General features: G+C 39.1%; 1 protein-coding gene across 1 annotated transcript in view; it reads left to right on the top strand.

Moving 5' to 3' along the window:
• Nucleotides 1–17,340, top strand: part of GABRB1 (gamma-aminobutyric acid type A receptor beta1 subunit) — a 104,477-nt gene that overhangs the window by 74,994 nt on the left and 12,143 nt on the right. Inside the window, exon 5 of the mRNA XM_030947433.1 lies at nucleotides 6,321–6,403. Within this exon, the coding sequence (XP_030803293.1) occupies nucleotides 6,321–6,403 (83 nt within the window). The remainder of the gene's footprint in view (nucleotides 1–6,320; nucleotides 6,404–17,340) is intronic.

Raw genomic sequence — 17,340 nt, forward strand, 5'->3', positions numbered from 1 at the left:
AGTTGATATAACCAGGGGGAAATAAGAATGGGATAAGGAGTGTCTCAGAGGACCTACAGGACAACATGGCAGCCCAGGCAGACAGCTCAGTAGCTTTTGGGGAGAGCATATGAGAATGGAAAGAGCAATAAGAGCAGTCATGTTTTCATTAAGTGGTTATTTTTTTTAGCATTCTTATTTCAAGCCAATGCAGTTGATTGATTTGACACCCTGCAGATTAACTTTTCATGCCTGTCTTTTGCTTGAAAACAGACATTTGTATTTACACCTCAGAGAAAACCCAGTATTCCTCCTCTACATTTGACAAGTGTCTTCACTCTCAGGAGTGTTACTAGTTACACAGGAAAGACAAGCCCAGAATGGTTCCTCCAGGTCTCAGCACAAATCCATGACCATCACTGTGCTACAGCACTAGTCAGTGCTACTATTAGTTATTTCTTCTTCTATTTTTTTTTAATTGTTTGTTGTGGTTTTGTTGGGTGGTGTTGTCACTGACCAGTGCAGCTCATTTTACCTTAAAAGCAACGTTTTAGCCCTTGAAAGGCGTTGCAAAATTTTGCCATGTGTCCCTTTCTGGCTGCAGCTCAAGTCCTTGATACCCGAGGCAAATGACGTTATCGCTGAGCCGCTCACATTTCATTCAAGGTTCAATGTGGGCAACTAAAGGGACAAAGATGAAGGAGAGGCAAATCAAGCAAACACTGACAAGTTCAGGGTGTTGATAAAATACAGTAGAAAGCCCATAGTCTGACCCATTTTTCCCTGCCTAATCTTTGTGCAACTCAAGTATAACAGGTCACTTTACCCAATATTATAAATGTATTTGACCTGTGTGTTTCTCTTTACACATCTTCATCAAGGTCCTTTTTATTTTGTCATGATTATTCAACTGTACTATTTCTCTGAGCAAGATCAAAAGGAAATGTCTGTTGTACTTTTAAAGCTAAATCATACAAAAGCTTTCCTTATAAACTTGAGTGTTATCTAAAGTATGCAGTCTGCAGCAATGACCTAGCAGTTGACAGCTTGTCACCCTAGAGCCATGAATATATGTCCTACTGGGAAAATTAGCTAAAATATAATAGTTTTCTAATTAAAAAAAAAAGTTTTCACATGCTAATGTAGTCATATCTAAAACTAAGGATCCAATATTGCAAATTTTTTCTCAGCTTCTAATGAGATCTGTGAAAGCATTACTATTTAATCACCTTTTAGCCCTTGCCAATTTTACTAATACTCATAACTCCTTTTTTTAAGAGAATTTAATAGACTTTAATGGAATGTGACCAGACAAGCAACACACAGGCTGTTGAACACAGATATCCCAAGTGCACACAACATTATATCAAATACCCAGTACCAAACCAATGATGCTGATGCTCAATGTACACCCTACAAGTAGGCTGCTCCAGGCAGTAGAAGGTGTTTCCAGGTGCAGAGATGACATTTCTCCCAGGGTCAAGCACTCAGGCAGCGCTTGGAAATTTATGGTGTCAGCAGGTATGACAACTGTAAACCTTGTACATGGCTTGGACAGAGAAAAAATTTACAGATTACATATATTTTTATTTCTGCCTTCCTCTATTCCTTCAATAACTCTTCTTACAAGACATCTCCACACAAACATCAAGATTCTTCCAGTTTCAGAAAAATTAAAACAGTTACACCAGGGATATGGAGCTGGGTTCTGATGTTCCTAGGGGACTAAGTTCCCTGATACCAGTAAAGTTAAATTAACACTGATTTAATAAAAGCAATTTTTTACCTGGAATATGAAAGTCTACTTCCAGCATGTTCTAGAGCCCTAGCACCTACAGTGGTTAAGAGAAGCATGTTTCTTCTTATTTGATTTAAAGATTTCATTTAACTTTTAAGGAAAAAAAATTAGTCCATCCCAGTTCATATCTTCATGTACATTTATAATTTATGCTCTGTTGACTGGCAGAAAAAGAACAAACATATTAAAATTTGATACCTGACCTCCAAATGAAGGAAACATTTCACAATAGAATTTGCATTGTTTAGCTCTCATCATTTTCACATTTAATTATTATTGCTGTCTTAAATATTGCATGTATTTCTTGTCCAAGAATAGAGGATCAGCTTTTTGACAGCACATTGAGGAAATTATCTAAGTACTGAACCATAAATCTACTTCCTCTGTTCATTCTGAACTTATTTTAACTGCTCATTGATGATTTAACTCAAAATACTAAGCTTTAACATTTGTTCCTACAAACCCTGCTGCTCTGCGGGGAAATCTCTGACAGTATTATTTAGGGGAAGTCAGTTTTGCAAATACTGGACATCAGTGTTTTGGTTTTTTTTTTTCATTTAATCTTATATTTAGCAAAAAATAACTTGACTATACAGTAAGTATAAGATATTCAGACAGTAAGGCATCAAAGTAAAAGCTAAGCAGTGGATCAAATAACTTGAACCCCAAGCCACAATTTCAAAAAATTAAATCTGTTGATTTTGCTTTTATGCAAGTACTATTTATCTTGCCTGTTGGCAGTTCAGACTTCATTCCATCTCAGAATGTCTGAGTACTGACATGAGTGAAATTAAGTAGCATAATGAAATATCTCTGCCTAACTGCTTGTCTTCTTTGCATAATCTCATTTTTAGCATTTGTAGCCAAATGATTCTAAAGTATGTAAGGACAGTAGAATAAAAGACACTGTATAAACAAAATAAATAAGCCCCAACACCTGAACTTAAAATGTATTTTAAGAATGGAAAGCCTGGAAGAAACACATCCTACTTTGAGATATAAATAGTTCTGCTTCAAGTGTAGGATTAATCCTCCACTTAAACATTTACAGAGCCTCATGATATTCTGCCATTGCCACAAACTTGTGTCGAGGGCCTTTCAGGTCTAATCCTCTGGAACACAGATTTATTGGAGCTTTGCCCTATCTTCAGAATATTGCAATCTCCTTCCTGCCATTACACCCCTGTATTCTGCATTTGAATGTCTTTATTTTTAAGTTTCTGGTGCATGTGAAAGCCATCAGTTACTTCCTCCACCCAGAGAGAGTACAACCACTAACAGGTCTGGGATTTATTTACTCTATTTATAATAAAATACTTGATTTCATTTTCATCAAGATAACAATTACTATGATTTCATCTGGGTTTAATTTATCTGCTTAAATAAGTTTTGTGGTTAAGCAGAGCATAATGCCATTAACAATTTTACACAGCTGAGCTCTATCAAGAGTGAGAAACATGCTTGAAAGGCAGATTTATGAACTACAGATAATGAAGGTTGCTGAATCCTGAAGCACTCCTGCAATTACATGTAACTATTTTCCTGGGAACTTAAGATTTCCAATACAATTTAAGCACCTCCAACTTTAGGAGGAACCATATTGTGTTGGCAGGCTGGTGGAGAAGACAGTACAGTTGTCAGAATTACAATGTCAGGGGAAAAGATTATGTAGAATATTTACATTTCAGATACAAACAATTGCATTAATTACTACTTCACTATCAATTTGCATTGATGATGTAAAGAATACTAATTGCTGTTTCTTATGTAACTTATGTAAAATATGCAAAACTGCAGAAGTCAGTAGTACAGATACACAGCCATTAGGAATAACTGGTCATTCAGACTCTGGTTATCACAAATGAGTGGTTAGGATGACTTAAAAATCATTGTCAAATATATTAGCAAAAGTAGGTTTAGTATAAATTTGTACAACTTCACAAAGTGCTATGGAAGGGTTTACTCTGTTACTTACTACAAAGATGAAGCATACCTATGAAAATTGGATTAGAATCAGTTTAGAATTTGCACAGAGACCAGGAAGAAAAAAGTGTAAGGATGCAGAAGAGGGTGCATGACTCATTATAGGTCCAAGATGGCAACATTCATGCTATACTTGATATAGTGTGTTTCAATCACTTCACACACACAAACATTTACAGACACGTCTGTGTCTAAATAAATTTACAAAGATATATCTGTTCAAAATTACCCTCAAATCAAATGAAATATATTAAATACCTTGTCATTTCTTTGTGGGTGAGACTTGAGCCTTTAGAGAGAGTGGGGGTGTCAGTGTGGGTCCCACTGTGAGTTTTCAGTCATGGTCCACCAAGTATAGCAAAGCTCTGAGAGGTGTCCCTCTGAGAGAGAGGTGCATCTACTGCAGTCCAGAAGAGCTCAAAGGGCAGCTATTAGAGCAGCTGCTTAGAGGGTCACAAAATGCTAGGCTCTAGTCATTAGTGAGTTTCTATCCTGGCTGCAATCCAAGCTGGTAAGTACTGGAGTTCTTAAAAATGACGGTACGGCTCCACTCAGGCTACAATCCGGGTAAATAATGTTCCAAGGCTGTCAGAGGATGACTGAGTATCTCTTGTTCCCTTCCTCAGGGTGGCAGCAGAAGTCCCTGGTACAGAGTGCCACCCCCACCTTAGCCATGCAAGAATTTGTGGCACGGTCAAGGTACACTTCACCACTCAACTCATTGCCCAAAAGCCAAGCCAAATGGGAGTCCCTGAGATCACAGGGCAGCCTGAGGAAGTGGCAGGGGGAGTGCTGCCTCACCACAGTAGCACTCTGTTCAGAAAACACTCTGGTGATACAGGTCAACTAAATTACCATAAAGGCCAATTTATTAATTGGGAACAAAACATTTCCCTATGAAACCTTCATTAAAAGCATTTAACTGTGACTAATGTCAGTATATTGTTATGTGTGATCTTAAGTGTTATTAAGCAGGTGTCTGACAAATGAGTGTTTTCTCAGTGCCTCTCAGTGAAGTATAATTTGTACATGGCTAATCTAAATGAAAGGTCCTACTGCAGCTGAAGACCTTTTTTATGGCAAATGCATTTCTATGGCAAATGCATGTTAAGACACATGCATTTCTATTTAATGTGACAAAATCAGCCTGAAAAAAGTAATAAAGATATCATTTTCATGGTACTTTACACAGTATTCCAGAGCAGTTTCATGGGCTTGTTCTTATTACTGTCCTTGCTAGATTTTCCTCATACCAGATGTGATGTGGATTTTGTAGACTTAGGAGATGTTGAAGCATGTCACAGTAATAAAGCATGTGGCATTTTTTTCCTTTTTAATTTCTGACAGTTCAGTGACAGCAAGGATTATCAACCTAATACAGCATGTAAGTGTGCTTGACTTTCAGCACATCAAAAGTAAAATCTCAAGATGAGCTCCTCTAGTATTCATTAACATGGAACTGGAACAACAGGACCAAATCCTGGAAAGATCAAGAAAAGAGGTTATCTGCCTTTATCTGGTATAAATCTTTAGAGAGAGAAGGAGAGAGACCAATAAAATTAAAAGCCAAGTTTGCCCATTCACAACTTCTAAAGTTTTATAAGCATTTAAGAACCCATCTATCACCAAAAAAAAAAAAAAGGCAAATGAAGGTGATAACTCACTTTTGTGAGTTTGAAAACACTGATCTAATTTTCTTTCTCAAAGGGAGCTTTAAAATTTGATCCTCGTGAAGTCATTTAACTTTCCTCCCACGCAGTCACAGACTTATCAGCAAATATTTTTTTAGATGCTCTTGTGATTTATGGTCTAACAAGGGAGAGGAAATGCCTTGCAAAAAGTCTTAGGCTATGGAGAATACCTTTAGGGACCAAATATCGACTCACATGCCCTCTAGAAGAAGTAAGGATCTGAAACATCCAGCCTGCAATCATAGTTACTCTCAATGTTCATGAAGTAACCACTGTACAATGTTACATTTCACTAGTGTTTGATTGCCTCGTGCCATTTTTAAGAGGTGATGTACAATTATCATAGTTAATGATAAACTGATTATGAAAGCATAAAAATAATGAATGAGGTATTATCAGGTATTCCACAGCATGGATGAAAATACACCTACCTATCAGACAAAATTAAAATAGCAGTAAGTGACAACCAAACCGAAAAAGAAAGATATCAGCAGTATGAGATATAAATGAAACAATTTGCTAAACAATTTGAAGATGTCTCAATTAAGAATATTTAAGAAAAGATGTCCAAGTAGAAATCTCACTGAATGTTCTTCAAAACACTGTACGCTTTTACACAGAAACTTTTGAGTCAAAATCCTCTCTACAATATTCTGCATAGAGTTGTATGCTTTATGCTGTAACCAGTCTACTGTGCTGCATAAATTAATCATGCTTTACTAGCTATATAAAGACTGAATGCCAGGAATCCAAGTACATACCATTCTGTATTTAAACAAACAGAAAACCCGTTATAGAAAATCTCGCCATCTCAAACAAGTAAAATATTATTTCAAGTCTCATTGGTTTTTTTCACCCTCTTCTTACAGGATCACAACAACAGCTGCTTGCATGATGGATCTACGCAGATATCCTCTGGATGAACAAAACTGCACACTAGAAATTGAAAGTTGTAAGTTACTGGAGGGAAAGGGTTGGTGAAATGACAGCTGAGAATTGAACCACATTCACAGGTTAGGCAAAACAGGAGCAAGTTGTTCAAATAGTATGGGTTCAGTGAGCTTGCACACTGAACATACTAAATGTACTTCTGTAATACACAAGCCAAAATGTGTTTCATTCACAATACTGGTTTATCCAAGCTTGTAAGATGCCTTTCAAAATCTCTTGATAAGGAGAGGAGGAGGGTATTTTTGAAGATTAGCTCAGAGGACAGCAGTGAAGCACTGTCCATCTTCAATGCCTAAGCACTGCTGAACCGGGATTAATTACTTCACCTTAGCACATCCATCTCTAACATCAAGATTGACGTCTGTCCCACGTGGTTCTGGCAAGACTGATCAATTGCTGTTACCAAATCATTTGGAGGTTATAAAAGGAAATAACTTGATCCTTCAGCTCCAAGGTTAATGAGAGCTTTGTCACTGTCTTCCATGAGCATAGGAACACAGCATGCATTTACAAATTTTTGTTATTGTCTCTTTATTTTATGATGGTAGCTGTTAGAGAAGTGCCTGTGAAGGTTTTTTAAAATAATATTTATTATGCTGGCCGTGTAGCTTCCCTTTTCAGTGTTTCCCATCACGCTACTGGATCCCCCCAGTCGCTTTCTGCTTGTTCAAAACTCAGTCCGAGTGTCACAATCCGCCACTTTACAGTTGCTTGTTAAGATGCATGGTTGTCTTCCCATACTTGGGCTTTGCAGTCCCTTGCCTATTTTTGGCACAAAACAATTTTCTTCCTTGCTGCTGCTTGGCTCATCTTCTGGCTTAAACTTATTAAGGTATGTAATGGATGCCTTTAGAGAATGAGTCAAGTCTTGATTTTCAAAATATAGTGCATAACACTTCTCCTCAGTCACTTTTCCACCTGATTAGCAGAGGAAACAGATATATATACAATACCACAGCAACCAAAATGGGTGACAATAGTGAAGTTGCCTTCATGTTGAACACATACCTAGTTTATTTGTTGGGAGGTAGTTGATTTGAAGTCCCCAGCTCAATCATGACTGAAGATGATGAAAGTAGGTAAGCATTTATCAGCTAGCATGTATCAGCCCAAATAATGAAATTAGACTGACACTTTGCTGGTTTATACCTCTCTTTTCACAAGCTTTCACTTAAATGAAGATTTGTAGGGATAAATGTTCTCGGTGAGAATGGATTTAGTACTACCACTGAGACCTCATCAAGAATCAAAATTAGCATCAGATGGAATAAGCAATTAAAATGCTAACACAACCAGGGATGAGAGAATACCATGTCATTCATGTGGCCAGTCACACATGCCCAAAAGAAAATTGCTTTTCAGACCTTTTGAACACTTGTATAAATAATTCATGTCTCCAGAGATACGTATGTTGATACGTTAAGACTTGTTGAGCTGATCACAATTTGCAACAGGTCAAAATTGGAGAGTCAGTTTCTTCTCATGAGTATTTAGTTCAGTTCTACTAACAACAGAATGATTTTCCAAAAGCACAGATGTGCTTACCTGCTACTGGAAGCCCACAAGTAGTAGATGTGTCAGGGGCACTGGTGTCTTTGACAATTTTCCACCTAAAACATACCTTCTAATGCAGCACAGTTCTTCTCTTCTGCGTGTCTAAAATTCTTGAAGATTATGGATCATATGGCCTGGGGTGCCCTAAACCAGAACATCATATTTGGAAGAATAGAGTTCTGAAGGCCAAGCTGCCTGCTTCTTTCTTAGGCATTTGAGTACAAGTAAGCCATTTGTCCAGACTACTCTGCACTCAGTAGTACAAACTAATCCCCTTGAGAGTAATGAGGGGACAGAATGAAATAAGGTGAATAAAGGGGTGATAACCATGTCCATGGCTTCTCTGCTCATGCCATGTGTGTTAGGCACGTGCCATTTGCTTCCATGGCACAACCAGTTTATAAGACTCCCACCCTCAAGCTCTCCTTCCAGCTCCTGCCTCACCCTTCAGCTACTGAGCTTCTGGTCTGTTTCTATTGTGCCAGTATAGAATGTTCACAGAGCTAGGTTGAAAATGAAACTGTTCATATTTTTTTGGTTAAAAAAGTATCTCTTTGATAGAAAAGCTTATCCACCGCAATTTTGGGACAGATGGGAATTCAATGAACGCCAGGACAGAACTATTCCTTAAGTAAAAGGGGCAAGGAAGGTGGTGCTGTAGTCACTAAGCAAGTCTCTAAATCACTAAGCAAGTCTGCAATAGTGAGCACCATTTCTCACCACTAGACAGATACTGTGCAGAATGTGCACTGCCAAACCATTTTCAAAGCATTGGAAAGTGGGCTTGTTCATTTTTATACTGTGCACAGTTTTGTGGCTTAACCCATGTGGCACCAGCTTCCAGAGCAGTACTTTGTACTGTGAAAGCTACAGGACTTCCTTCATTCCCAAAGGCTGGCAGGCAAATGGCTTCTCAGAGAGTCCCAGGGTGCTTCCCCATTTCTAAAACAAGCAAGCTGGAGACATATTTTCCCCTCCAAAACCTGAATGCTCCCCGATGCATCCACAACAGCTGTGCAGCTGTGCAGCACTGCCACAGAGCACCAATCCTGAAGCACACACAACCTGGCTCTCTTTTGGGTTCCCATGAGTTTTTAAGGGTGACTTACTCCTGCCACAGAAGGAGCATGTTCCAGAGGAACCAGGAAGTCCCACAGATTAATTTGTCAAAGAATAGATGAACATTACACTACTTGTGAGCAGAAAGGCACTGAGTCATTTCACCATGTAGGGATGCTGTGGTAATTAGCCAAAGACAGTCCCTGAAAACCTAAAGTGATAAGAATTGTTCCTTAATAGTACTTAACAGTGAATAATTTCAGGCATTGCAAATAGCAGCAAAACAGCTGTGTGACACAGGAATGGAAAAGAGCACAAGGAACCAAATGCTGCACTATTATCAAACCTCTCCAGCAGCACAGCAAAGGCATGGATAATGCATGCCTACATTGAGCCAGCAGATTATTTTCCTGAAAAAATTGCATTTCCAGCTTTCCTAAAGCTATCTTACAGGAATGCAGAAGCTATGTATGCATGGCTGACAACAAGAGAAATGTATACATTTAGGAGGGGAGCATTTTGGCTGCGCATGTTCCTTCACACACATCTTTCATGGCTTTACCCAACCAGTTCACCTTATTCCAAATTCTGCAGTGGAAGATGGGGAGACCATATCAGATATTTTACACCTGTTCCAGTGTCTAATGCCATGATGGCCACTGAAAACTTCTGTGTACAGAATCAAGGGATTTTATAACTGGAACTGCTTCATCAGTGGAGCTGGGATCTGTAACAATCTATTTCTCACAGATTAGCATGTACTGGGAAAGAGGAGACTTTATATTTGGCTGGAGGTTACACAGACTGCTTGGCACTCTCACATGAGCTCTGATGGATGTCAGCTTGGCAATTTAAGATGTTAAATCCCCCAGCTGTTAGTTCTGCTGTATCAGGTAGCCTTTGGCAAGGGCTACAACTGCTATGGCAGTTTAGATCCCAGTGCCTTGGCACAAGTCCACTGTTCCTGGCAGCAACCATCACAGGCTGTGGACTGTCATAGGTGCAGACGCACAGCTGATAAAGCAGCAAGCAGAAGGAGGAGGCAAACAACCAGGGATGGTAGCATCAAAATGCTACAATTATATCACCCAGAGATTGTCTGTCAGGGACTTCAGACTGCGTACAGCTGCCCCACTCTAGCATCCTTCGTTACAAGTACAAGTGCTAACCTCACTGCACTACCTAGAGGGTAAGACAGAATACTGTTATTGTTTTAATATTCTTTGTCCTTCTGAGGATGCCAGTATCACAGTAACAGCAGGATCTTGTGGAGTAAGCTTGCACCTGGCTTTCACTCATCAGAAAAAAATGTGTGCTGACAGCATCACGCTTACAATAAATTAAAACCCCATTTGGGGTTTTACTTACAGCATCTCACAAACTTCAGTGAAATGTGTTTCACTGTCACAGGAGAGGGAGGGACCAGCCGTGCTCCAGTTTGGCAAAGTTATTTACTTATTGGCAAGCTGCTATGTGTTTTACAACAGGTCTGAGCTGACTATCTGTCAAACTGTCCTTTTGGACTCAAAAATCTGTGTCTCTATGACAACAGTTAATGCTGCAGCAGGATTCAGGGATCAACACTGCAACACTGAACTGTGCATTAGCCTTGTCAGCAGCACCCATAGAAACCACTTGAATGGGTGAACTGAACAAGCCCACAGCAACCTGAACAGAGATACTTGGGGAAAAGAGGAAGATTTATTCAGTTGGCTACATTATAAGAAATGGCGATTCTGTTTCAATTCCATTGTTTTATGGCTGTCCCTTCTTCATATAGAAATAGATCTAATACTAAATATATGCAATGCTTCTATGAAAGCACAACCAACTTAGAGTGATATTAAAGTAAATCAATAAAATGCTCCACTTGAACCTCTACATAATTTGTTGCCAAGAAAAAAACAACTGAGTTCATACCTAAACATTCATTATCACCTTTGTTGGCACAGAGCCATCTGAGGGAATGAGATTTGAACAGATTTATCACAGATCTCTGCTTGAGACAAGATTGCATTGATCCAGGGTATGACTGCATTTGAACTACCAAGGATGTAAGAACTTACGCCTCAAACAAATAGGGAATTTTTTTAGAGATGAAAAACCTGTCTTAAATCCAAGCTTTCCCATACAGCTTCTCCTTTGCCTGTCTGCAGATATCTAGTAATTTATTCATGCCTAGCAATAAAAATTCACTACTGAATATTGCTGTTCTTGTACCTGAGGCAGCAAGAGCTTTGAGCTGGATCCACTTATATATTGTCCCTAAAGTATCCAAAACCACTAAAAGGGCATCTGATCTCATCCTGCTTCTCACCAAGCATATCAAATTGGTTCCACAGAAAGCATAATTTCTCCTTTCTCAAAGGAGCTTGCTGCTCAGAGTATTCTAAAAGCCAGTTGCAAACCTCTTCCTAATTAAAAAAAAAAAAAGTCTTGAAGGATGATGAACCCCATGCCTTTTTTAAGAGCTTCTATTTCTGATGTTTATAAAGAGGACAGCCCCCAGTACCAGCTGCTTAGGTTTTTCACATCTGTAAATGAAGAGCTTCTCTCACTCACTCTCCTGCCAGACTGCCCGAGCTCTCCCATGAGACCTGTCAGCTATAAACCTGTTCTCTGGAATGTGTTGCTTCCCATGGGTTCTGTAAACCCTAGGTTAAAAAAAATCCCTCATTTTCTCCGCTTTGACTTGTCTCTGGTTGTTACAGCATAACACTGGGAATAAAAACTTTGTTCTGCTTCTGGCTAATTCCTTTAAGTGTTCTAAAATACATACTCGGCTTTAAATTTCTTCCAAACTTGGTGGACTAAGAAGAGCGAGAGAGAGGTTCCAAAACTCAGATCATTCAAACAGTGCATCTTTCTGAGATGCAATGCAATGCAAACTGTCTGAATTAAACAGTCAGAAGGGTTCCTGCCTGCCCATCTTCTCTTCATGTGCCAGCTGTAAGTGATAGGATGTTCTTAGCGTGTCATCCTATTGACAGCTGTCCCAACTCACCAGGGTGCAGGTGAGTCTCCATCCATGCCTGCTATACTCCCATTGCTGCCTGTGCTGTGACATGCACAAACCACCTTATTTCACAAAGACTCTGCCCCTGGATCAAATGCCATGGTCAAGCTCCCACAAAACCTAACAAAAGAATAGGCAACAGCAGGACACAGAAAAGCACATTTTATCACAGCATACTCATAAAACAAGCAAGACAGTACCATACAAAACACCCCAGCAAGAGCAGGAATGGAGATCAGCACAAAAGTCTGCCAAGTTATCCCATATACTGCCCACTGGGATAGCAAAATGACTACTCTCTGGGCAACACATTTTGCAATTTGAAACTCACTTTATAATTTATTAAGGCATTTAGATAATAGAGCCTAGGTTACTCCATATACCCTATGCAGAGTATACATACTGAGCTGGTGTCATTGCAAATGCACTCTCAGAAGGATTGCCTGTGGAGACTCTGCACGCACACAACAATCTGTGGATCCACATTAACTTCTGACATGCCATCCTTCTGAGCTGCAGAGAACATGCTGGCAGCAAAACAAGAGAGATTTTAAAGTTACAGCATGAGCATCCACAGCATTCAATTTAAACATCACAGGAACAGAAAGACTAGCACAGAGCTGTGAAGCTGAGCAAGTTGTTTTTTAGATACTTTGAGAGGCAGATTCACAAATAGCTTGTTGATATTGAAACTGAGAAATTAGCCAAGTAGGACTGCATGCTTCCTTTTTTTTTTCACATCAAAAGTTAAAATGTATTTTTGGCTCAGTTTGTGTCATTCCTTACCACTCATCTTTTAAGTCAGCCACTGAGCTAAAATAATTCATTCTTCACAGCACACTAGTGTTAAGCCACAGTGACTGCTCTGTTTCCACACTTTGGAAATATTTCTTTCCCCAGAGGACTGTAAATGAGTTATGTTACTTTCAGAATGTATTTTTACACTGCACACAAATTTACAAGTTACTCAGATGCAGATAGTTTAGTCTATATGACTTTTACATTTTATTTTCAAAAAGATGGGTAGCTTGTCTTCATATAGATGCATAGATTTTAATAGCAAATATTTGACATTCAGCAGTTCCAGAACATGAGCATATGAAATTAGCAAAGCTTGAACTGTCTTAAGCACTTTTTAATTACACACAGAGGAGTGCAGAGTTATTTTCACCAACTGCTCTTCTTGTTTAGTGTCATCTCAGTAATCTCAGAAGTCCCAGTATGTGACCCAGGGTGTCCCCTGGTGACCACAGAGGACAGGAAAGCTGGAGCTGAGTCACTTCCCAGCAGAGCCTCATCAAGTCTCAGTCTTCAGCCTCTGAGACTCATCAGGCCAGGGCAACAGCAAAAGGAAAAGCTTAGCTTGCTTTAAAAAAAAATTAAGGATTCATTTGGAGGAAGGGCTGACTTCTCCAGAAGCAGCTGTGCTCTTAGATGAGTCTGTATTTCTGCAGTCAGAGGTGAAGGAAAAATAATCTCTGCACCTGGTAATATAACAATCTTGGAAGAGCTGGTATACTGTGCTTTGAGACAATACGGTTGTTCTAGAATGGCACAGCCATAAGTATCGTTTATATATTTCAAGACAAGGTGTCTTCTGCCAAGGTGTGAATTGCTGTATAGAAGAAAAAAACACAGAACAAACTAGAAGATTCTGGTACTCATGGATTTGCTTCAGTTTGTGAAAATGAAGCCTTTCCCCCAATGCATCTGTATTTACAGATATTATAAATCTTGAGAAATTATCGACTCAGTGCCTATCCCTTCTCTGTCTTGATCTATATGTATGGCTTCTTGACACTGCAGTAATACAGATAACAAAACACAATGCCTCAAATCTCAGTGGGAAGATGACTTACCTTAAAATTATCTTAAAACTTACCTTAAAACACCCAAGTACAATGGACTTGTACTTGGTTCCATGTCAGACAACACTTTTTTTGAGTTAGAGGTGGGGCAACTGAGAGGTGTTTTAAAAACTTTTATTTCCTTTTTAGTCTCATGAGAAAGCTGAGTCAAATTCTTTCTACAAGTCCATTTCCCTCATTTCTACATTTACCTCTCTGAAAAACTTTATGCACGTGCATTACATAATTAAAATTTTAAAAGAGTTTTCACTGTCTCAGGTGGGAACACAATATTGTGCAGAAATATGTGTACTTGTATAAGGCATGCTGGCGTAGGTAAGAAACATACAATGTCCTGATTCATCTCCAGTCTGAGTCCCGTGGAAAGCAGAGACCCTGCTGCCTTAAAGAAGAGCAGGTTTTGGCCTGACCCACTCGAGCACCAACCAGATGGACCTGGATTTCAAATGCCTTTTTCACCAAGTACAACAGCTGTATCTAAAGTTGGGCGAGTCTGCCTGGCAACAAAATGAGAGCACTTAGAAGTAGATCTTAATTAGTCAAATGAAGTAAGTGCTCAAGGGCAAGATGTGTTTACAATATGAGCAGACAAAACTGTGTACCATGCAATATTGACTGAACTAAATTAATTGAATGCTAAGCAGCTGAACCTCTGCTGCTAATGTTTACATAATGTGCTTATAAATAGTGTTGTTCCCTTTTTATCTTCGTAAAGCAACTCAAGTCAGAAAAAAACTTCTAGGATTATGGCTTAGACTGTGAGAGTCATCTATTGTACAGCAGCTCAAATGAGAAAAAAAGAGGAAGGAAGAAACTGGTGGGGTTAAAAAAAGATTTGCATTGGACTTACAAAATTCTACATAAAATGTGCTCCTGACTGCACTGCACGCAAGTTACCTTTGTCAGGTTCATGTGAAGGTGTGGAAGTCCTTTGAGTTAGCAAACAAGGTGAAGGATTGCACGAGGCTTTCAGGAGAGGGCAGGTCTCTCTGAACATGCCAAGGGTCTTTCATCCTGAATCTAGCACTCCCAGACTGTGCTGCTGGGACTAGAGTAGAAACAATGTGTGGTCTGCATTTTGCTGCTCCTGAAAATTGATATTTACTTCCTCCTCATCAAGCCAGAGGGGAATAAATGTTAGAAGAATACAAGAAAGATGGGAAATAAAAGCAAGCAAACCTCTGCAGAAGAGGTGAGGATCTTTGGCTCACCTTTCTGCTGGCTGAGATACAGCTGGTAACCAGTAGTGTCCCCATTCAAAAGAAGAATAAGAAAAGGAGAAGCAGAAAGATCAAAACAGGTTCAGGAAAAAGGCATCTCAGAATGAAAAGATGGCTGGGATTTCTGACACTTGCTGCTGTAAAGAAACAAATCCTCTTTCCAGCTCCAAGATCTCAAGGATGGTCTGGTACCACCAGCAAGTGAAATGGCATGCAAGGAAAGGAGACTCTTTGGGTTGACTTTCTCATGCATAGCTCCTGCACTAATCACTGTTGACTAGTCTTTAGACAAGAACATGACAGAGTGACTTCAGAACTTTGGTGGTTTCAACTGCACAAGAGAAGAGGATCCAGGCAAACGAGTGAGAAAGGTGGAAGCGATTAAACAAAATGTTCCTCAGCATATGTAACTACCAAAGTAACTAAAGTGCTATCTTAAAACTTCATGCTTCAGATCCACCCAGACTAACTTATAAAATGAGAAACTTGTTAAAAGTCTGTAGAAACTGATGCATGATGTGTGTGTCAGAGCTGACTTGTCCTTGTACATATTACACATAAAATTACTCAAGTGTCTGGGCTGCACAAGAGGACACCAGTCATGAACACATACTGCTTACCTGCTCTCTGAAAAAATGTTTTAAAACAATATATTACTGGTGGAAATTTTGTAGACAACAAGTCATCAAAATTATTCAAGTCCAAATTTGAATCACTGGTGGTGTTCACTAAACACTTGCATATAAGGAACTTCAGAGTTTTCAATGACATCTTATCCTCTAAGCTACTATTGGCAGGCTGCTTATTACTACACAAAGTGTATGGGCATGAACAAGACTTTTTAATCACAGTTTGATTTACAGGAATTACACAGAGATATGTAGAGTCAGAGGCTCTTAACATCAGGCTAAAAGTCATCACTCCAGTGATGAAAGGAAAGTGTTGTAAAGGTGAAAAAAATTAGATGGGTAAATCAGGCTGCGCTGGAACATGTCAGACCCCTAACTGTTGTAGTGTCTTAGATCAAGTGTCCATCTTAACCATTACCTTGTGTCTGAGAGTGGCCAGCAGAACACATCAATGGAGGTAGAACAGAGCCTAGGACACTCATGCTGATATTTCCTCAGTAAACACCTCCAGTAAGTGTTCTGCACTTTGCTACATCCAGTCAGAAATAGTATCATACTTAACAACCTGGATAGATTTTTATTCTGTGATTCCATGGCAGCTTTTGAACAAGCAGAAACTAGGGACACTCATGTTAATGAGTGATTTCTGCGGTTTATCTGTATGCTGAATTTCCCTTTGTTTCTTTCAAACTAGCCACTAGACATGATTTGTTGCTTTCTTGGTCTGAAAGTCTGATTGTCTGTAAATAATTGTGTGCTCTTCAAGCTCACCATTCTAACTTAGGATCTTACAGACTTTTTATCAGCCACCTTGCCTCTGGGCTAAAGAATATTGACTCAGACAGGTCCTTTCTTCACTGGAATCAAGCATGGCCTTCATTCTAGTCAATTTAGGATTGCTATTTTGGGCAAAGAAAGGAAACGCCATGAAACAGCACAACGTGAATTGCAATGTATATGGAAATGCAAACAAAGAATTTTGCATTTGCTTCCCTTTCCTAATAATTCTTTAGTTTGTTGGTTTGGGTTTTTTTTCATAGCTAATGAGAATTAAATTCTTACTAGTGAACAGGAAACAAAAATACCAGTATGCAGTATGCCTTACAGGAAGTGCTCTTGCGCATGAAAGCCATGCTAGCTAAAACACACTGATATGTTTCTGATTGTTCATTACATTATATTTATTTTAGCCTTTAAGTTCCTTTGCCATCACTGGCATAGTCCAGTAGAAGGAGCCAGATTAACTGGAAGGCATTTTCAATACAAGTTTGACTACTTACCCAGAATCTTTCATTTCCCTCTGTTGAGGCACAGTGATACAGACAAGTCCTGCTGTGTTAGCCATTAAACAGATATTAAGCAAAACCAAATAATGTCTCTCCCACAGGTCTTTCAGGTTTGTGTCAAGTCTCACTGGCAAAAAATGATAACAAGTAAAACTGAACTAACATTAAAGATACTTGCAAATTAAGGCAAGGTTATAATTCACTCTTTGAACTAGATTAGGATCTTGCGAGAGTGACTTTATGCTGTAATAACGTTTATTTTCCTCTTTTAATGGATAGGAAGTTATGTCTCCAACTGGGATGGAA

This window comes from Camarhynchus parvulus, chromosome 4 (genome assembly GCF_901933205.1).
Source record: "Camarhynchus parvulus chromosome 4, STF_HiC, whole genome shotgun sequence".
NCBI classification, from domain to species: domain Eukaryota; kingdom Metazoa; phylum Chordata; class Aves; order Passeriformes; family Thraupidae; genus Camarhynchus; species Camarhynchus parvulus.